Source organism: Chelmon rostratus, chromosome 17 (genome assembly GCF_017976325.1).
Source record: "Chelmon rostratus isolate fCheRos1 chromosome 17, fCheRos1.pri, whole genome shotgun sequence".
Taxonomy (NCBI): domain Eukaryota; kingdom Metazoa; phylum Chordata; class Actinopteri; order Chaetodontiformes; family Chaetodontidae; genus Chelmon; species Chelmon rostratus.
The window spans coordinates 18877523-18900060 of NC_055674.1; the positions used below are offsets into that span (position 1 = coordinate 18877523).

At 44.9% G+C, this 22538-nt stretch overlaps 3 protein-coding genes across 3 annotated transcripts; 1 reads left to right on the top strand and 2 right to left on the bottom strand.

Annotated features, from left to right (window-relative positions):
* Positions 1 to 682: 682 nt before the first annotated feature.
* Positions 683 to 8270, top strand: si:ch211-106h11.3 (CCN family member 1). Its single transcript, XM_041956537.1, has 5 exons — positions 683 to 870; positions 2367 to 2580; positions 3294 to 3734; positions 4217 to 4395; positions 5598 to 8270. Exons 1-5 carry the CDS (start codon positions 820 to 822, stop codon positions 5901 to 5903), a joined length of 1191 nt encoding a protein of 396 aa, XP_041812471.1. The 5' UTR covers positions 683 to 819; the 3' UTR covers positions 5904 to 8270.
* Positions 8271 to 8605: 335 nt separating this feature from the next.
* ddx39ab (DEAD (Asp-Glu-Ala-Asp) box polypeptide 39Ab) lies at positions 8606 to 13894 on the bottom strand. Its single transcript, XM_041956536.1, has 10 exons — positions 13797 to 13894; positions 12656 to 12877; positions 12113 to 12240; positions 11349 to 11625; positions 11088 to 11206; positions 10804 to 10935; positions 10160 to 10269; positions 9791 to 9935; positions 9461 to 9608; positions 8606 to 9065 (listed from the first exon to the last, which is right to left on the bottom strand). The coding sequence occupies exons 2-10, from the start codon at positions 12861 to 12863 to the stop codon at positions 9049 to 9051; spliced, it is 1284 nt and encodes a 427-aa protein (XP_041812470.1). The 5' UTR covers positions 12864 to 12877; positions 13797 to 13894; the 3' UTR covers positions 8606 to 9048.
* A 2600-nt stretch (positions 13895 to 16494) lies between these two features.
* Positions 16495 to 21274, bottom strand: si:ch211-106h11.1 (volume-regulated anion channel subunit LRRC8D). The gene is made up of 5 exons (XM_041957917.1): positions 20927 to 21274; positions 19612 to 20202; positions 19153 to 19403; positions 17801 to 18178; positions 16495 to 17617 (listed from the first exon to the last, which is right to left on the bottom strand). Exons 1-5 carry the CDS (start codon positions 21272 to 21274, stop codon positions 16495 to 16497), a joined length of 2691 nt encoding a protein of 896 aa, XP_041813851.1.
* Between the last annotated feature and the right edge of the window lie 1264 nt (positions 21275 to 22538).

Consider the following 22538-nt stretch of genomic DNA (forward strand, 5'->3'; position numbering starts at 1 on the left):
GAGGTGGCCTGGGAACCTCTGAGTAGGTAAAAGGGATGTGGGGGCTAAAGACAGGATATGGAGGGAGGAAAGGAGAGTGATGAATTGCACGGGGAGATTATCTTAATCATTTTCAACATCACTATCACTCAATCATGTCGTTATAACCAGCTCCAAGGAACACTCTGCTCTCCTCGTACATGCACTTTATCTGTCCAGCTCTTGTCTAAAAGTATTTTTATAAAGTGGGGGAAGGAAATTCCGAGCTGTTTTCCATGGCTGCCCCCAGTATTAATGTAGCACAGACTAGCAGCTGAGTATATTTATTTTACTTTTCACAAAGCAGCAGCCGGACAGAGGTATGTGTGTGAAAAGAACTTTAAAGCATCGAAAATATTATTTTCGCTCAAACATAAATAAATAAACACCCAGAAGCCAGGTCCTCTTTGGAATGTAGTAATTCTGAATTTTTATGAATGACTGCATTCATGCTTGGCCACGCCCCCGTCCCGAACCGCAGCTCTCCGTGCTGGCGCTCCAAGCCCCGCCCCCTCCCTCCCTGTTGGGATACCTTGGCCGCGCGCCTGCCTCCTAATTGGTTAAAGGATGTCTGGGGTGGGCGTGGCTGCCAGAAAAAGCACGGGGCCGATATAAAAACAAGCCCCAAACTTTGATCGATGAAAATTTGAAAGTGATGGGGGACGTTTGAGGACCGTCGCGCATGTCGGATTTAAGCCTTGTGGACAAAAGCTATTGTTTCTGAGCCGGTGTTGGATTTATTTTCCTGTGACATAAGTTGCTGTTTTTTTTAACGGTTTCTCGTCTTCTGTGTGTATCAGCATGGGGATACTGCTGTTATTTGCAGTCTTGCAAGCGGTGACAGTCGGCTTGGTGAGTGTATGAAGTTTCTTTTTCTGCCGCCGCTTCATGTAAACACTGAGGACTAAAGACTCACGTGCCTGTACTCTACAGGCGGATTTGAGCTGCTGTCGTCTGGTTACATTGACGCAGAGCCTGATCCTCCATCCATCTCCTTGCTGAATAGTATTGCATGTCAAAATAATGGTTGAAACTAAATCCTAGCCACTGTTTAGCTTTACTGTGCACAAACTTTCTCCCAACACGGCCAGTGTGTTCCAAGTTAAGTAAAAGTACTCATAACGCATAAACTGCCTCCTGTGCATATTATATTATATTGTTTTATGGGATTACTGATGCATTAAAGTAGAAGTAGCATTTTACTGTTTTTGTAAGTCAAGGTGGAGACAATTTCCCTTACTATTTTATATACAGTTAACCTTCAATAATGCATCATTTTCTATAAGATCATAAAGTTTTGTAAAATCATAATCTGAAAAGTAACTAGCCTCTACAGCTGTTAAATAAATGCCAGAGAGTTAAGAGACCAGTATTTCCCCTGCAATGAAGCTGAAATGGAAATACTCAAGTAAAGTACAAGCAGCTTGAAGTACTTATTCCACCACCGCCTGTGTCTACCTCATTAGCCACAGTTTAGACACTCATTTAAATCTGAAAGAACTGATTAAATTTGGAACAAACTGGTGTATGTCAAGTGTGTTTCCTAACCTGTAAAAAATGTAACCAATTCACCTTTTTACAAACTGTGTGTACGTAAGCTTCTATCTCTGTGTAGCTCCAAAATTACCCGACAGTAATATTATCCAAGAGTTATACAAATGGAGACAAGAATACACTTAAGGTCAATATGAACTCACTGCACACTATAAATATCTACAGGAATATTATGGGACTTTTGGGTAGGGGATGTTTTCAAGGACCAGGTTATAGTCAATGATAATGCTAAAAATGGAAAGCTATTGTCACCGCATTGTGTAATGTCATAGCCAACCGTCATGCCCACCTGAGCAGTGAGTTGAACCAGCGTCAGTGGCACACCAGGACCTGGCCTGGGTTTAGACCATGGCAGAGTCAGGAAGGGATCCCTCAATATGATCTGAGTGTGGACAGTCAGACTGGCAGCTCTCTGTGATCTCGATACCTGCCGGGAGTTGTTGGAGTGGCTCTGGTGTGTGGGGGTGAGAAACAAAAGATGTAGGAGCAGGAAGGGGGGGTGGGGGGGATTTTGGGTCAGAGAACGTACCTTTCATCCCCGCTTGCCTGGCGAATGCCAAGCGGAAGGCGACAGAGGGTTACGGATATCCCTGTGGGGCTTGGGACAGTGCTGGGTATTCAGCAAATGTTTAAGCCTCACACACTTTGAGGAATTTCTGTGATCTGTGTAACATGAGTCCAACTATTGTCCCACTTGGTTCCACTGTGGCTCCTCCTTACATGGAAAATGGAGCGCATGAAGTTTGGTTTGCCAATATTCCGGTTAAAAGTGCACTCCATGTCCCTTCCTGTAGGTGACTGCTGGCTGCCCGGTGGTGTGTGAGTGTCCGGCGGGGCCTCCAGCCTGCCCCCCGGGGGTCAGCTCAGTCCCGGACGGCTGCGGCTGCTGCAAGGTGTGTGCCGCTCAGCTCAACCAGGATTGCCACGAAGGACGGCCCTGCGACCACCACAAAGGCCTGGAGTGCAACTATGGCAACGATGTGGGCCGTACCCATGGCATCTGCAGGGGTACGTACCACAGAGGCGCTGAGAGCGAGAGGGGGGGGGGCTGGAGGGTCAGATGCAGGAGGAGTTTTTGGGCTTAGATTGGGCAGAGTTTGGGGTTTAGCTCAGAGTTGAGTGAGGGAATGTGTAACTTCAGGGTGGGGAATGTGGCTTCCGAGCCAGGCGGCTGGACTTTCTCTTTGATAGGGGCTTCAAGTTTGAAGCCTGGGCCACGTCTCAGAAACAGAGCACCTTCATGAGCTGCGACTGAAACCGGGCCAACTCCGGGATTTATATAAGTCGTTCAGTGTGTACACAAACAGCCCCGTGAAACACACAAACACGCATGCACGCACAGTCGTATTTTTATATGTGTGTTCATTTAGGGGTGTTTCTATATAAAGGGGGGTATCCGGGGTGTTGTGTGGGGAGTCCCTCTGAGGGAGCAAGGGGGAAGGACATTGTAAACAAGTCAAAATTCCTCTCTGGTCTAAGAATAGAGCTTGCTTCATAAATGTGAAGATAGTGTGTCTCTCCCTCTCCTCTTATCCACCTTCCATACATATTAAAGATGCATTTACACATGAGCCTCTTCCTGTTTGTTCTTTTGTTCTGTCACTTATGTTTTAATCAGCTTCAGACTTGTCTTTGGATCCAGGCTATTTGATATCTGAACACTATGTCTTTCCTCTCCAAAGTATTCTGACCAGCATGTCTGTTTACCTCCTCTCACTCAGCGAAGGCAGAGGGCCGCTCGTGCGAATACAACGGGAGGATTTATCAAAACGGTGAGAATTTCCGTGCCGGTTGCAAGCACCAGTGCACCTGTATCGATGGAGCGGTGGGCTGCGTGCCCCTGTGCCCCAGCCACGTGCCCTTGGCGTCTCCTTCCTGTCCGGCCCCGCAGCTGGTCAAGGTGCCAGGCCAGTGCTGCCTCAGCGTCGACTGCCACAAGGGAACCACCGTCGTGCCCCCAATGCACCGCAGACCCCAACCTCCGGCCTACCCGCCGTACCCCTTCATCCCCTACCCGGCCTACCCTTACCCGAAGCCTTATCCGAAACCATACCGGAAACTGTACCCCTACAAACCCAAAAAGGACAAGGACACCCTGGGCAACGAGCTGGTGGAGGTGGGGCGCAAGTGGGACAAGCCCCGTGGAAACAAGCACCTGGCAGGTAAGAGAAGGTGCCGCCGTGTCGCCTCAGAGCGCCGTCTGTTTCCTCTACGCAATCATGCATCATGTTTATGTTTTAGCCGTTTTAGCCTCCTGACGCACAAACGGCCTCACTGTGAGCCTTCCCCTCTGCGTTTGCGTGTGTGTTAGCATTTATGTGAGGCTTGTTTTCCACTGGCTCCTTGCACACCAGAGGTGCTCTCACTCTCTCTCAAACACACACACACACAGTGCTCTCACACAGCACATACCTCTGTCACCCAGCTTTCCCCTCTCTGTAATCACCCTCTCTATGCGTCAGTGTTGCCTGTTCAGTGAATGAGGCTAGTGTGCTTTGCATCTCTGGACCTTTCCTCCGCTCCCGCTCGCCCTCTTCCCCCAAGCTTTACTCTTGCTGATCTCGCTTCTCTTTCTCAGACCTTCCGTATTTTGCATCGTCCACTGTCGCTCTCCCTCACACGTTCTCCCTTCCGTCTCTCCTAGCCTGGAGGCAGGTGGGAGATCAGTGCGTGGTTCAGACTACTTCCTGGTCCCAGTGTTCTCGGAGCTGCGGGATGGGTGTCTCCTCTCGTGTTACCAATGACAATGCCCGGTGTAAGCTGATCAAGGAGACGCGCCTGTGCAACATTCGGCCCTGCAGCTCCATGTCTGTCCCTGTCAAGGTGAGGAATGCGCTTGCCGCTTTTAAGATTCTCATAAAGGGATAGATTACAGTCCTTCCTCTAATGGCCTGCAACCATGCAGTCCAGCCACTATGCTAAATAGATTCAGGAAAGGATTGCTTTCAAGGGGTCAGATTGGTATTAATATCATGGCATGTATACAGCCCCCACCCCTGAATCTCTCTGTTGCTGAAGCCCATTCTGGTCCATTCTGTCTATTCACGGTTCTGTTGCTGTGTGGGAAACATCCTCCGCGGGATGACGACAGAGTTGATTTAGGCCACGTTTCGCCTGTGCATTTTCATGCTTAGTTCACGGTCGTCCCACTGCACATGAAGGTAATTCAAAGCTTAAACCACTGGTTCAGCATTTTGGGAGATACTCTTATTTGCTTTCTGGTGGAGAGTTAAATGATGCCACTCTCTTATCCGTATGGTAAATATGAAGCTGCAGCCAACTAGCTGTGCTTAGTACAAAGAGTGGAAACAGAGGGAAATCACATCTAAAGCTCACTAATTAACATGTTGCAACTTTTCATGTTAAATAGCTGAAAATCTCTGTAGCCTGTTACATAGAAGTTTTCAGAGACGTGACAAACAAAGGAAAACCACCCCGGTTTGTCTGCGGGGGTTGGCTTTGCAGCTCTCCCACGCTGAACCTGCGACACTGTGGCCGTCAGCGGCGCTCCGTGGCTCTTTGCTGCGCGAATTAAAGAGCACTCGATTCGCCTACTCTGTTGCTCTCCTACATTTCAAACACAACCCCCTCAGAAACATTCTGCCTCGCGCCCCGAGCCACTCGTGAGGCTGATGGGTGGTTGTGCACCTGTTTCTCTGCGCTCTCCCAATGTTTGCAGAGCCGCTGTGGGTGTTAATGTGTATCAGTGTCAATCCTTAACTATTGTTGGCATGCTCCTCTCTCTGGCACTCATTTTGTTGTTCTGACTTTTATTTTGTTTTCCCCGTCTCTGCACTTAACTGGATTAGCTTGGTCAGTCGTGTCTCTGAGCCTGAGTGATGAGTTATTACATTTTGCTGTGTGGCTATGACAGTTCTGGTTCCAAGCAAATGGCAATGTGATCCTATAAAGCTCTCACTGGCAAGCGGCGTTCAGTCTGCTCGACATTTCTGAAGATATGGCTGTAGAGTCTTATTAGTTTCATTTCGCTGGAATATTCACTGTCTTTCTTCCTTGCTCCACAGAAAGGAAGGAAGTGCTCTCGTACCCATAAGGCCCCTGAGCCACATCGTCTGTCCTACGCCGGCTGCAGGAGCACTCGCCTGTACAGGCCCAACTACTGTGGTGTATGCAGGGATGGCCGTTGCTGTTCGCCTCGCCGTACACGTACGGCCAGCGTGACCTTCGCCTGCCCCGACGGCGAACGCTTCAACAGGTCCGTGATGTTCATCCAGTCCTGCAAGTGCAGCGACGAGTGCAACCATCTCAACGAGGCCGCCATGCCTCCACAGCGATGGCTCTACGGAGACACACACAAGTTCATCGACTAGTGGTGTCACCCCCCTCCCCCAACCTACATTCCCTCACAAAAAAAGACATTTACTCCCCCATAGTGAGCCCCATTATAGAATAGCTGTCCTTAGTGTATCTATGAATAGACGCAAGCGAGGTGCACACGTCAAAACATCTGTTCTGGAAGATTATTTGGGGAGGAGTGGGGAGAAAAAGGATGAATCAGATGGGCGCATCTCCAACTTGGAAAGAGCAAAGTGACCAGCCCCTGCTTTAGTGTAGATATAAAGTTGATTTTGACACCATCTTTATGGAGAACATGGATGTAACCAGCCACCATGCTGCCATGCACCAAACGTCCCCTGAACTCTGAGACTTTTGTTGGGGACGCAGGAGCAAGAGCTGACAAACACAAATGTACAGTAACTGTTGGTGTTACTTTTGTCGGTGGTGTGGACTCACATCAGTTACTGAGGAGAAGGTCTGACTAACTGGTAGAAAGTTGGTCTGACATTGTTTTGGAGCCAAGTATGAAACCATCTGGAATCATATGTCTGTACACTCCAATGACTTAGTATTGATAAACCAAATGAAGACTCGCGGAGAAGACTTGGGAGCCGAGAGTGGGATCGTGATGGCAGAGGATGGAGGAGCATCTCAGATGTTCTCACAGGATCTGGCTCGTGTCTTTTTACGGTATTTATTCACTGGTATTTATTGTTGAGACAGACATGATGACACGGTGGCCTGCCACCAGGGGAGGCGGTGCTGCTATGTTTGGAGCATCGGCGTGGCTGAACGGGGATCTGAGAGGAGCAAAACAGCTGAGAGCTGTCAGCCATGAGAGGGAGAGGAGGACTCTCACAGATCCGGGGCTTCATCCCGGGGTCGCATCAGAGGTCATAGCGGTCAGAAAGCCATATCTAATGATGGATGATGAAGGCTACAGGAGGAGTTATGTACTAGAAAAAGACAGAGTTGAACCTGATGGGTTGAGGCCTTGAACGCATTAGTGGGGAATATGTCAAAGGTTGTTTACACAGCTGGACTCATCCCCTGCCTTGCCTCCACAAGAAACTGAGACATTTAGCAAGCACCAGAAGAACAAGCCTGGGATTCTGGCGCCAAGACGTCGAGCGCCTAATTCTGTGCAAATTACAATCCTGACTCTGAGAGGCAGTGAGAGAAAATCAGCCACTCTCGCTTGCTATAAAAATAAAATTTGAAAACTGCGGGCACTGAGGTAAACATGTAATTTGTGACTGGCGGGTGGAAACGCTCTGGTGCCTGGTCTGGCCTGTGATCGAGCAGCATGCCAGCTCACTGAAACGAAACAATAACTCATGCTTCTTCAGGTTTAAGTGGTGTCTGTTCCTGAGAAATGCAGTTGAAGGCTGTGTTGGCAGTCGGCATCACTGTCAGGGGGACAGAGGGGCTTCGTGGCTCCACAGAGGACGTGCTGCCAGAGGTCAGTGAGAACCTCTGTCTAAGGACATTCTGAAGGAGAGGAATTCTGTATTATTCTACCATTTTTGTGGCCAAAATCCTTTACTGCGACTAAAGGGCCCAAGCATGTTACTTGACTTGGACTTGGGTTAAAGTTCACGCACCTTACGACAGCCTTGATTCATGTCCTTTTATCTCATGCAAAGGTAATAGAGGGATTGACAGGTCAATTCAAACTGATTTTTTTTTATCTTTACTGAATACACATTTAAAACAGGTGTTTCTAAACTATTAGAAGCACCACCATATATATTTTCTCTTGTGCCATAAGATAGTGGCTTTGACGTGTTCTCAGTTTTCTGTGAAACTGGAAAATATTTGCATTTTCTACCATCTCTCGGCTACAGTCGGCTTTCTTAGTGAAGAAACTGCTGCCTCTAAGCCTAGGTGACTTTAAACTGGTTATTTAAAAAAAATGTATTTGGTATGCCATGTTGCCATTGCTATTTGCCTATGTAGATGCTGTGGTTCTGGTACTGTATGTCTAGTTTTGTTAAAGGACACTATAGAGCAGCTATGTACAGATGCATTGTTACCTTCTTTGTAGTTTTATCTGCTGTATAAGGGCCCATCCTTCTTCCAGTTATACTGAAGTAGTCCATGTATAGTTTAGCACTGAACGAGGCAGGGTTCAGATCCTTTAAGCATTGAGATCTAATTTGGAAGCATGATGATTGCATATCTACTAGTGAACCTTAACACAATCTGTAATGATAAAGCCATGCTTTTTAAGATTACATATTAAAAGAAACATGTTCACAAAGAGCCTATAATGTTCAATTTTCCGTGCTCCTCACAACTATTTGTCTTGGAAACTGGCTGCCTAACACACATTTGATTTTAAGAGTTGGAATGAGTTCATCACTTCGCATTTTTCAATAAAGAAATGTTCACTCCTACACTTGATGTTCAATATTTGCCTAAATTATATTTTTATTATCAAATCATGTAGTAATTCTTAATAAATCTACAGTCATGCAAACAGATCTGTGAAGCTGTACTTTGAGCTAGCTTGTGTGAATTTTTTTAAAACCTCAAAACAAGATCACACATTAAGCAACAGATTTTTTGTAACAGTATGCTAATGACACTTAATATAAAAATTGGAAAATTCACCACCAGGACTCCACTTGGTGACTTCTTTTATTGGAGGCATTCAATTGGAAATTTATAGAAAGCTGCCATATGAGCTAAAATTGTTTTACTTAATGGTCACAACTACTTGATTTCTTCGTAATAATTAACTCTTGCAGTGGGGGTGGGGGGGGGACAAAAAACACAACTTCCTATACAAACTAGTTTTAACATTTAAAAAGGGGCGAAGAATCACTTTAACATGTTCCTCAGAACTACTTTTCTATAATTTTCCCTGAAGCTCTAATTGACATCGAAATCAATGGAAATGGGGTACAGACAAGAAAAGCCTCACAAGAGACCACAATAGTAAAAATGGCATTTTATAAAAAGTTTTAATGTCATTAAGCAAGGAAAAAAAAAAACAGTAAAAGACAAATTAAAATCAACCATACCCCTTTGTCCCCAAGGACTGACAATAAAAATAAATGTTTGGTGAACATCGGAACAGAGCAGAGCTTTCAAATCAACAGTGAAGTACGTCTACTTCCAAATACAAGACACAAGATCCACGGAGAGGGGACTTCTGCTTGGCTGGAGGACTCATCTGGACTGCTCGACTAAAGAGGGACAGAGGAGAAGAGACACGAGTTGAGCATGTGAAAGATCAGAGCAATGAGCAACAGCTGAGCATACCAACTTTTCACCAACAGGTTAAACGTGTAAGGGCAGTCTCCTTTTGATGAGAGCCCCACAGTTACATGGCAGCACCAACTGCTGTCTGTAGCTGCCAAGATGTCTCTGTTCCTTACAACAGCTGATTAGCTGTGGGACAATCTTTAGCTGGCAAGATCTCACTGGATTAAAACAACCAAGTAAGTCACAGAACAGCAAATGATTGCAGTGACTGCATGTTATCATAAAGTGCTTTGAACCCATTAATTACAAATTAACAATCAGCCATCAGGCCAACCTTATTATGGGTGCCAATGTAATCGGAAATGGAAATACTTACTGTAAGATGAGATGTCAATCTCATCTGGCAGCTCAGCCACATTGACTTCAAAGCGGTCCTGCACATCGTTCAGGGTCTTAGCATCAGTCTCGTCAGACACAAAGGTTATAGCCAGGCCTTTGGTTCCAAACCTACCAGCACGGGCAACCTGAGGGGTGCAGAGAAGGTGTGAGTGAGTTAAATCCCACATTTAGCAAAAATGTAATACTTCACACAATGAACAACTGACAGAATCATGCAGAGGACATGACACCCCACTTGGGTTTTCCCAGAATGTTGCAAAGAAGCTACAAAGAACACAAGCGGCTACCACCCCTCTACAGTCCTCACCCTGTGTAAATAGGTGTCAGAATCTTCAGGCATGTCGTAGTTGAAGACAATGTTGACCCGCTCGATGTCCATCCCTCGGCCAAACAGATTAGTCGCCACCAGGATCCGCCTTTGGAAGTCCTTGAATTGCTGATAGCGCGACAGCCTGTGGAGTAAGAAGAAGCAGGGGGAGGGCAGAGCCCAGGAGAGAATTATCAACACAGCTGCTGTAGGCATTACTGGACAGTATCCCCCTTTGAAGGCAATGATATGTTGAGTTTACTGATGAGGCCTCATGCTCCATGAACAGACTTAACATTTGGAGCTCAACAGAACGCAAGTTTAAGGGAGAGGATATGCAAGTGGAAGATTTGTGTGTGTGTCTCTCACCTCTCCTCCTGAGCCATTCCCCTGTGAATGGAAATGGCAGGGAAATTTTGTTCCACCAGAAGCTGGGAGAGGGCCATACAGCGCTGGATTGACTTGACAAAGATCACCACCTAGAGGCAAAACAAAGGCATTGAAATACAGTTGCCTGGGCAGCATTGGCCAGCAACCTAAATCACTAGTTGGACTTGTGATGAGATTCCTTCAGATCATTAAGTCTGGATATTAAATTATAGTCAATCATCTCAGATACTGCTTTAAAGGCACAGTGCTCCATTTTGTGAAATATGATCATTAACTTCCTTGCTAAGAGCTAGTTCGGAAGTTTGACACCATGTTGATGTCTGTATGTTTAATGTATAGCCAGTTAGCTTAGCACAAGGATTGGAAACGGCAGTAATTCACCCACCAGCACACGTGCAAAGCTCGTGGGGGGGTCAAACTATTTCTTAATCTAAACCAGTAACTTCCTGGAGTCTCAAATGGATACCCAACAACTACTTACAACCAAGAGATAGTCTGGCACATAGCCCCTGTAAAAGCAATGTCTGCAGAAACCCTCCCGATAGATTTTAAGCCACATAATAACATTTGCGTCCCAAATGCTACTGGGAGAGAGCACCATCACTTTTACTCTGTCATTTTACCTGGTTGAACTCCAATACATCGAGCAGGTCAAAGAGCTTGCGGTTCTTCTCACTGTCCTTCAGCTTGGAGTAGTACTGCTGCAGGCCATGGAGTGTAAGTTTGGTCTCATCATCCACAAAGACTTCCATGGGCTGCACAAGAGACGACAGAGGGGCAGTTGAGTGTCTAGTTACATTAGCAGTATATGAAATTCAGCTAAGGCTGCAGCAGCTATGGATGTAATCTTACTGAAAAACAGAGCTATGAGACGTTCTGAAGTAGCAGCACTTCATTGATCACTTACGTCCTGCATGAATTTGCGGCAGACTGGTCGGACTTCCTTGCTCAGTGTTGCGCTGAACATCATGACCTGCTTCTCATGGGGTGTGATCCTGAAGATTTCCTGTACATCACTCCTCATGTCTGTTACACAAAAAGACATCCAACTGAATAATGGCTATGATCCTGTTTAAATTCTGTGTGTAGAGGGTAGGTTTCCTCTTCATGTACAATCAAAGAGAATTGAGAAGACACATCTGCAAATATTTTGAAAAAAACAACACACCTAGTTGCTCCAACATTTTGTCACACTCATCCAGGACAAAATGCTTGACGTTCTTCAGACTGAGGGTCTTGTTCCGGGTGAGAGCGAGGATACGGCCTGGTGTTCCAACAACAATATGAGGGCAGTTCTTCTTCAAGACCTCCTCGTCCTTCTTGATGGCAAGGCCACCAAAGAATACTGCTGCCTTTACAGTGGGCATGTACTTGGAGAAACGCTCATACTCCTTGCTGATCTGGAAGGCCAGCTCTCGCGTGTGACACATGACTAATACAGACACCTGAGGAGTAAAGATACCACAGACCATGACTCAGGCACTTTATAGCATGGTGATTTAACACATCCCAATACAATTTCAAGCAGCAAGAATAACACATGTTTCCCAATGCAAGAGAACATGTGAGCCCAACTTAATGGAAGCTTTAAGTTGTGTGTGTAGTTTGTGGACTGTTTAAACTGCTGTGTTAATATCTATGCTTTGCTTATAAATTATTCGAATAGACTAGGAAAAGATATTGTAACACTATTTAAAATAACGTAATGTGTGGCTATAATTAAAGGTAATTTATGTCAATTATTTGTGCAGTCTTTAGTGTGAGACAAATCTGCACACCGTGTCGTAACTAGATTTAGAGGATGTAAACAAATGAACAATGATCTGATCATAAGCCATCAGAAAGCTCCGGTTTTGCTGATGACAACCTATGGCCATGCTCCCTTTACTTGATGTAATACATAAACCTTGTGCACTGAACATGCGTACTGACCTGTCCATCAACTGGTTCAATCTGCTGCAGCGTGGCCAGCACAAACACGGCAGTCTTGCCCATACCAGATTTGGCCTGGCACAGGATGTCCATGCCCAGGATAGCCTGTGGGATGCATTCATGCTGGACTGAATAAAAAACACAAAAACAAGAGTTAGGATAGATCATTGACATTATTGTTGTTCCAACAATTATTTCTGAGCTATTGTACAAAGCACTCAGACAAGTGGCAGTCCAGCTGGTATGGTTAAATTCAGCAGAACATGAAAAGCAGAGCCAGTAACTGTAAAAGCCTTAATACAACTAGCTACAGTGGACATACAGTTTGGGTTTTGTTTGAAACTTTTTTTGTATATACTGATGCTACAAACAGAAAGCCACTCATCCAGTGTCCAAGAGCACATCCAGATCCTGTTACTAATTCAGTGGAACCAAGTGACATGTGTACAGTAGGGTAAGGGTGTTCAAATCAGACAGGAAACATGTTGGACCAGCCCCTGTTAGCACACAACCAGTGATGGTGATGACCCAAATGCCTCTCACCTTCAGATGGATGCTCAAAACCACAGTCGATGATGGCACGGAGCAGCTCTGGTTTGAGCAGAAAATCTCTGAAGCCAGAACTGTGGATTGAAACGTAGGATCCCTTCACCTCCTTCTTGCCTGCAGGGGCTGCGCTCTCAGGGGCTCCTTGAGGCTCCTCATCTTCTTCATAATCGAGCAGCTCGTTTTCAACGTCATTCTCGGCCATTGTGTCTGTTTAAACTAAAGAAAACAGAGTTTAGTTTTCTATCAAGTTCTATGTCTTTGTCTGGTCGCCATCTACCATGGGTGAACTCACTCCCCTTCCTGAGTTTTCATGGGGGCCGTTAACTAAGCCCACCTGTTGTTGCCGTTCTTTGTGCCAGGTTTCACCCCACGCGTCAAGAACAAGTACATTTAGTAACGATAATTCAAGGGTGGAAAGATAAATTCATCTCCATACTTTCATTACAAGATGGATTTGGTTCCGCATCAACAGCGATAGTAGCACTGCCGTAAACCAGACACGGAACATTAGCATTGTTGTGTGCGCACAGCAACCCGATTGTAAAATGTGCCGCCGGTGGGTGAGATATGCTTAGCTAATTTAGCAAAAAAACAGCAAGTACGCATTTACTAAACCCGGTCCGTAATTCATCACATATAAATCTGTTCAGGTGTAGCCTTAAAGCTTAGCCGACACGGTCGGATTACTGAACATACCGAACAGCGTCTGAGCAATGTACAACACTGGAAAGCTATTGTGTTGCATAACCGTTGCTAACGTGGCAAGCTAACTTGCTAAACGGCGTCGACTATTGTGCTATTTGACGAGCTAAATTGTACAAATAACATAACCAGACAACATATAGGTAATTGTAAAGAATGCGTTACGCGAAATATAAAATGGCTACGCATATAACGATTATTAACAAATATGAAGATTGGTAGGTTGGCTAAGCTATCTAGCTAGTGCTAAAATACAAGACGCAAGTTAGCACAGTAGCACCCTAAAGCAAACAATGAAGGAAGCTATTTTATTCCACTGTAGGGAAATTACCTTGCTACTATAGCAATCAAAATCTCATTTGCGACTTTTAGGATAGCAACCAATGTTTTAAAAACACTAGTTGTTCCAATGAAGACAACATTACATTCTTACCTTTTCGGTGTTAGCTCCGCGTTCAATCAAAACCGCATGGGCAGGCCTCCCTTGGTTTATACGGGTAACCGGAAATTCCGCCCCCGTTGATATCATTGGTGAATTTGGACAGCCACCGGCAACAGAAGCCAGCGATTGGACAAAAAGTGTGCCGCAGTCCACCGCAGTTTAAAAAAGCGGGACACGGCAGAGAAGGACTACCGGATGGATGGAAACCCAAAAATACATATTAAATAAATAAATCTGGATAATAAAATAAATGTATTTTTATTGTGCTAAAGAATATTGTTGAGGAAGATGTTGTATATTCAAATGCACTGGAAATGTAAATTGTGTCTTTTGACAGCACCTCCTGTGCATTGATATTAGTAATGCTAGTATATTAAAACTTTCTTTTCACCTCTGAAGGACAAACCTTTCTTATTTTATAAAATATGTCTGTCTGATTTCCGGGATTTCCAGGATGAAAAAGGACTTGCAGAAAGGATCTGCAGAAACCGCTGTATACATTGCATATTACTGGCAAAACTGGTACTTATTTATATGTAGCTAACGTAACTCTGATGTTATTTATTGTACAGATGACAAGAAGCTGTTTCCCATCCTTCGATTTTAGTGTTTTGGTTTGTAGGTTGTTTTTGTTTTTTACATTTAGAATAAACCCAGGACACACTGGAGGGACTATGTCGCTCGGCTGGCCTGGGAACTGGAGGAAGTGTCTGGGGAGAGGGAAGTCTGGCCATCCCTGCTTAGACTGCTGCCCCACGACCTGGCTCCGGATAAGCGGAAGAAGATGGTATGGTATGGTATGGTACATTTAGAATTGTTAATTTATTCATTCATTTTCTTCCTCCCTGCCTCTGTTATGCCAAAAAAGTTCAATATGATTATTTCTGAAGAGTACAAATAAAGAAATTATATTCAACCACATTCCTTTGTACTTACTGATTTCTTCATGTATTGCTTTCTTTCTTTATTTTCATTGTTATGCCTATATTTGTCTCTGTCCCTACATAGCAGTTTGCTCCTGCTGCCCGTCTTTCAATTTAGTTGAGTTAAAGCTAGAGGAGGTAAGAAGCATTAGCAGTTTTTTGTTATATTTGTTGAATATTTGAATATTTGTTATCAGTGCAGTCTGGGGGGCCTTAAAACCATCTCCGGCCACAGGGAACCCAACTGAAGACTGAAAGTGGGTGAATGATCTGAACTTTTTCTTCAATAGATTTGATCAGACATCTGCCCCTCCCCCTGTCCAGTCCTCTGTGCTGCAACCCTCATCGTCTACAGCCACTGTGTACTGCCCCACCCCCACCTACAACCCCTTCCCACAACGTCCAGCATGCAGAACCCCTGCCCCAACCCACCCTCACAGCGTGGATCATGGACTACCACAACAACCAACTACAGTATGTGAGGATAGAAGACTGTGAGTCTGACATGATTATCTGCAGCATGGGGGCCTCGCAGGGAACAGTCCTGACTCCCTTCTTCTTCTTCTTCACCCTCTACACTGCAGACTTCACCCACACATCAGCTAACTGCTGCCTGCAAAAGTTCCCTGGTGACTCTGCAACAGTCAACCTCATCACAGATGGGGACAACAGGAAGTACAGAGAACTGACCCAGGCATTTGTGGATTGTGGACAGACACAAACACAAACAGAAATTAATAACAAATAATCATGTTTGTTATTTTATATTGGTCACAGTTAGAGACTACAACTTCACATTCTTCAGTGGGAATAAAACAGATATTTATACGGATTATTATTATTCATTAGAAGTATGAATAGGGGTTATTCATGCTCTTGTTAATACTAATTGTAATAGCTTCTGTATTAATAATACACATTTTGTTATCAAATAGCATGAACCTTTGCTCCATGTCCTATATTCATAAACACCCCTACTAGAAATACTAACTTTGAGAATATTTTTGTCCTCTTCCAGTTAAAGCCTTATTTCCCCAATTATTCAACCATACAAGACACGCCAACAGACTCCTCATCTTACTGTGTATTCCAGGAGTATCATGGTGTCGACAGTAAGTGCAACAACTTCTCTAACAAGGACTTGTTATGAGATTAACAGTGGTGGCATATTTTGCAGATTTTTGCAAAATTTACAAAGCACATTTTTGTACATTTATGATGGATTTTGAATGGACTGTATTCATATAGCACTTTTCTCAAAAAGCTTTTACAACACAAGTCTGCACTCACCCATTCACACACATTCATTCATACAATGGATGTATGAATGTGGATGTATGAAGCTCATTACGAGCTTTTTAACCACACACTCACACACTCACTTCGGAAATCCACTACTAACTAATCTTGAGTTCAAATCAGTGTGTATCCACGATCCTGTCATTACAACAATCTAGTTAATCAATGTAGTTCTTGTTAATATAGCCGATGTTTTCGAACCCTTCCAAACCTTCTGCATTATCACAACATAACTCAATATGCACACACTGAAGCTGGCATGCAACCACCAGCTACAAAGACGGAGTCAGTGTAGTAGGCAGAAAACCCAGCTCTGCCCCACCACGGTGACACACCGAGTTCATGTGCCATGTATGTCTATGGAAAGAAGTTTGGTGCGTCTGCTATGAGCAGGTCACACAAAGGTCAGAGAAGCTTCCAATGTAAGAGCATAAGAGAAAAGAGTAGCAGTAGGGTAGCTATTAGTCTCATATCTGTGATTCCAGAGCAGAAGAGAAGCTCCACTGTGTAGGAGACAAGTATGGGAAACTGTCGGACTCAGGCCGGGAATGATCCTCTGAGTATGTACCAGAGGGGGAGCAAGAACGGCTCAGGAAGTCCCTGACATGGGGAGGCAATGAAAGAAATAGCCAGTCTTCCACCAGGAGACCACCTCCATGCAGCCCTATGCAGCAGCCCAACTCAGCAGGCAGTTCTTCCAGACTATTACCACGCAAGTCCAACCTGCACAACTGACTTAAAGCTGCAATGCCCCTTGGTAATGAACTAATAGAGTTGTGAGCAACATTAAGGATGCGCAGCTCCAAACAGCTATTGAATAGCCCAGGGGGAAGACTCTCTACCCTGTTTCGACTGAGGTCAAGCTCTGTAAGCAGCTGCAGTGACTTCACCTCCGCAGGCAACTCCTCCAGCAGGTTACCAGCAAGCAGGAGCCTACGAAGGCGGCGAAGAGTGAAGAGTGCAGGGGGAAGGCTCTGGAGCTGGTTGTTAGACAGATCTAGGAGCTCTAGGCCTCGCAGCACACCAACACTGGCTGGCAGTGCCAGAACCCGGTTAAAGGCAAGTCTGAGGCAAGAGAGACGTCGCAGATGAGCCAGGCTAAGTAGTTCCTCCAGGGTTCGCAAGTTATTATGCTGCAGGTTGAGTGTCCGCAGGTTGGTGAGGGCCAGCAGGGCAGAGGGCAAACGCTCCAGCTGGCAGTCCTGCAGCAGCAGCTCTGTCAGGTCGACCATCCGCTTCAAGCCTGTCAGTACAAGCAGCCTGGTCCCCTCATTGTAGATCTCCAGTCTCACCAGGCTGCATGCCACCTCACACAGCTCCCCAGGGATCCGCTGTAACATGCCTCGAATCACCAGCACACGGAGGTGACGCAATTGGCGGAGGCTCCCCAATGCCCAGCTGCGGCCCACCCCACTGTCACTACTCAGACGACCAGAGAGGTGCAGCTCATGCAGACTGCGGAGGGAGAGGACCCAGCTGGGGATCTCTGATGCCTGAGTAAAGGTGAGGTGAAGGACCTCCAGCCGTTCCTGAAGGACTCCAAGTGCACTGGGATCCACAGCTGCTGTACAGTGGTAGAGGTGGAGCTCCCTGTTGTAGCAATAACAATAGAGACTTAATTAAATGTGTAGAAAAACAAGAAACACGTTTATGTACATCACAGTGTTAAGAGCAATCCTTTAATCTATTTTTAACACAATATCTAAATGTCACATCAAACTTTTGATTAGATGTGCATTGTTCAAAATGTGATTGCAACACCATAAAACTTACCTGAGTGAGGTCATGTTGGCCACCTGTGCAGTAAACCTGGCATCTGCGATGAGCTCCAGTTTAAGGACCTGAAGCTGGCTGAGGGTGAAGAGGGCTGGAGGGAGGCGAGGCAGGGCCACCAGCTGAAGTTTAGAACAGCCTTCTGCATCCACACTAGTTATGGCACGCAGCTTCTCCTCCCCCCAGCGCCTCTCCAGGTTTTCCTCCAGCAGCCTGCTTTCACTGACAGGGGACAAAAAGACGGAGAGACGCTGGGCCAGCAAAGGGTCATACTGGTCTAACATGTGTAAAAGAAAGGCCAGGTCATTTCTGAGGTCTGGGACATCTCTCAGGGAGCACAGCTCCTTCAGTGAGTGGAAGGAATACTGCCGTAGAGAGCTAAGTAGGGCACAGACCAAAAACAGAATGAGAAATGCATTACACAGAATATACTGCAGCCCAAAACACAGCATTGCACTGTAATCCTATTATCAGGCCTCTGGTATGCTCAAGCTCATCAGCATTATTCTGTTTAAGGCCCTCCGAACAATCACAGTCTGTGTAGTTCAACAAATTATCAATCAACAATTTTACATGTTTATCTTGTTCAAACAATGCAACAAATTATAAGCCTGTTTAACCCTGTGGACACACATGTCTCCCTTTCTTCACATACATTTAACATGTTTGAGCTCACTACCCGAAATTGCTGCGGGTAAATTTCAAAAGCTCAGCACTGACTTCAATAAATGAAAGTAACCTGTCATGTGGAACATGATGATTTATTATATTTTCTGTCTGTGAATCGAAACCTGTTTGAATGTTAATGTTAGTAATGTAAGGTTTGTTGTAAACTGACTAAAACGTGCAAAAAACACTTCAATGGTTCTTTGACAACAATTAAAGCCACATTAATTAACTTTTGGCCACTTGAGGGCAGTACAACAAACCTAACATTACTGGCACCAATTTGCCTTCAGAACATTCAAACAGGTTTTACATTCATTTAAAACTCTCATAGTCCATGGTAATTAACCATTACTATAACACAGATCACAAACATCAGCAAGCAGGACAAATCAATACTGACCTATTGGTTCTGTGAAACATAGCAACACTACTGTTACCCAAGTAGAAACAGTAATTTCTGCATCCACCACAGTGTTTATTTCCCATTTACAGATGGACAGCTAGCAGACCGTGAGGAGATATTTGCTGAATTTGACAAAAAGTGTACTGGATTGGACTAATAATTACTGACCCCACCTTTAATGTAATTATATTGGTCAGTTTTTTTGATCAAAATACAAGTTTTAGGTATTGTTACAGCACCCACATCCCCATACATTATACCTGTATACGAATGCACCGACCTGTGTAAAATCCAGCCGATTGTGTAAAAGTTCAGCAGGCCGTACAGCCCCAGCAGGGTTAGGTAAGCCACCAGTAGTTTGCGTATCAGAGAGGAGAGCACATGGATACACTCAAAGGTAGCGTAGCCCACTAAGGCCTGCTCCTCAGGGTGACAGGTGTGAGTGAAGGAGAAGGAGCTCAGAAGAGGGATGGTGTAACTCACGATCAGCGTTACCATCAGTAATTTGAATATCGTCTGAGCCAAGTAGACCTGAATAGATGGAAAAAGGGTGATCAAACATTAACCACTGTTGTTAGATTAACCCACACTCCTATAATAAACTGTACTTTAACTCCTCCAGCAGGTTGCTGTAGATATAAAGTCCTGTAACATCCTATCAAACTTTTACTCGTTACAGTTGAGTAGATCAGACAGAAAGTAGATGATATTATATCTTCTACACTAGAGGATCTCTCACCTTATAGATGATGTCTGAGCTTTCACAGTGGGACCGAAATTTCCTGACCCTTTCGAACAGCGCCCTGGCCTGTTCCCCATCACTTTTATCCAAGCAGATTACCTGCCTGGGACTGTCAATCATGAGTGGGGGCTTGGACGAAGGAATGTGCACCTGGGAACCGAGGGATATGGACGACATGGTGGAGGTACAGGAGAGTGTGGAAGGGCATGGGGAGGGAGGGGCGGCAGAGGACGCACTGTCTGACCTCTTCAGAAGCGGGCTGTCTGCGCCCGAGTCTATGCTCGATCGTCTTGTGTTGGTTACAGGGGCTGAAGATGAACTTGATGAGGGGGGAGGTTTGGGCGGCCATCTCTCCTCCACCACCTCCTTCTCTTGGATGTTCTCCTGCCGGGCGGCATGGGACAGGGCCTGGGATGTCCAAGGTGACTCACAGCACTTTGCCAAGATGGCCAGGAAGTGCTCTATGCGGGCGGAGGTGTGGGGAAAATGGAGCCAGAAGGAGCCGCTTGCCACCAGCAGTAGAGACTGCAGCAAGGCCATGTAGGGGAAGAAGCGGGAGCACAAAGGCAAAGCCTCATGGTAGCACACCTAGATAAACAGACCAACATACACTTAAACCTGCAATAATGGACTTTATGGCCACTTGGGGGCAGCAGAAACAAGATGAACAAAACACTGACATATTATTAAAACTAATGGTACAATATGTAAGAATTGGCAGCATATCACCAGAGGTGCCGCTAACCATTCACTATGCTCTTTGATGTAGACATCTTTGGCTTGGAAAAGCTAGCATCTAGAACCAGGATTCTTGAGGTACAAAATGGTATTACAAGACAGGACAGGCTGTGGCTAGCTGGTTAGCATGCTAACTTCAGCAGATATCTCTGCAACACAGTATATAGATGTCTTTAATATAACATCAGAGCTGTTACCTCTTCACGCTCTGCTGATAATGTTATTTTTTTCAACTCTTTAACCAAAACTCTGGTCCATATCTTGCACATTGTACCTTTAAGCAAACGTGTTAGCAAACATGTGCTTTGTTAGCCATCCAGCAGATACAGATTAGCTTAGCTGTCATTTAGTGTCATGATTCTGGACACCTGGTGAATTTACATCCTCTCTCCTTTTAGATCTGTTTTTTGACTCTACCAAATCTACGACTGTGTTCCTATACAAGTACAAGTCCTGTGATCCATAATTAAAATAAGAATACATCTTGAATGGATGTAACAGTCAATAATTGGTTTCACCTGTTCTGTTGCATCATTTTCAATGGCAAAGGCAACTCAGATTAGTACTACAGTACCTGGCTAATGTAAACATACTGCTGGTAGACTAGGTGCGTACGTCGACCGCGGCCTGTAGAATGAAGATTCGGGCTGTTGCCTTGAACATGGGTTGGGGGCTTTGAAGTCGGAGTCAGTGCCACATCCCTGCTGGTTGAGGGAATGTGATCACTACCATTTGCAGTGACAAGTGGATCCGAGGGGATGCAGACCACCCGGTCCCTGGACAGCTGCTCAGTACAAGCCAGGACAGATGCCATCAGCATCAGGACCACCAGGTAGTCCATGAAGACCTCCCACCAGGGCTTCAACAGTTTACACCTGCTCTGGTGCTGGTTCAGAGGTGCCAGCTCCGACAGAGAAAACATGGCGACCTCTGGGTGCTACAAGGATGACTGTAAAAGTAATTGTGACATTATTGGGTGACGCACATAAACTGAGCTTCACTGTCAGTGTCAGCATGTTAAATCAAAATCTGTGACTCCACTGACTGCAACAGCCAATATTACAATTTCTGACTCCATCTAAATATTATGGGGTCACGAGTTTTGGTATCAGCAATTACACTACAGTACTACAGAACAGTATCTGACCATGGCCTGATCCAGGAACATCCTGGTCAGATCACAGACCAAGGACTGTCTGGCAAAGATTCTGTCTTAGTCCCAGAAAACATACTTTCTAAATTAGCTTATTAATAGCTTAGTTTCAGACTCTCAATAAAAAATAGTTAAGGAGATTTATTTTCCAAACTCTAACTGATATTTGAGTATTTGGTTTAGTTAATATTTTAATGTTAGATAGAAATACTTTGAAAACGTTTTTCAGGGCCTTTAAATAAGCATTTAAAGTGAGCAGGTTACAGGGAAAGCTTATTGTTTTGGAAATTCCATAAAGGACGGATTTACGAAAACATTACAAGATCATACCAAAATCTTTTGATCAGCGATTGCACATTATGAGTAAACTAAATAAAATAGTACAAACAACATTTCCATGGCAGACAACATCTCTAAAGTCTACTTCTTGGCAAAGATACGAATCAAACTTCAACAATTTGTGTTATTTTTACAGCCCAGGATTAACTTTCACCTACCAGAGTGAATAACTTGTTCTCCCGTTTTTCTCTCTCCCCCCTCCGATCAGCTCACAGCCGCCTCACAGAAACTTCATTCCGGCGCTGTCTGGTTCTGCCGTGAAAAACTCCCGAAACTTACAACAAACTCCTCCTCAGCTGGACGACACACAGCTTTTCAACGGTTGCCATAGCAGCCGAGGATGTGTGGCTGAAAAATCTAATTCAGCACCAGAAGCCCGTTCAAGAGCCGGGGGGGACATGCCTGTACCCTTTAACTCCTTCAGGACTGACTCTGAGGAAAACATCAGACTATTAGACAGAAATGTATCTGTGTATAATATTTATTTATATACAGGTATGTCTTTCTATGCAGAATGGTCCCTCTCAGAGTTTTAGTGTTACAGCCAGCTGAGGTGGAGCTAATTTTACTGTCTTTTAATGCTGTGGGGTAATTTATTCTCCAACATTTCATTCAATTTTAAAAACTTGTGATAGTTTTTGTATGTAACATCATAATATGCATTGAAGTAAATACTATCCACAGTGGTCAGATA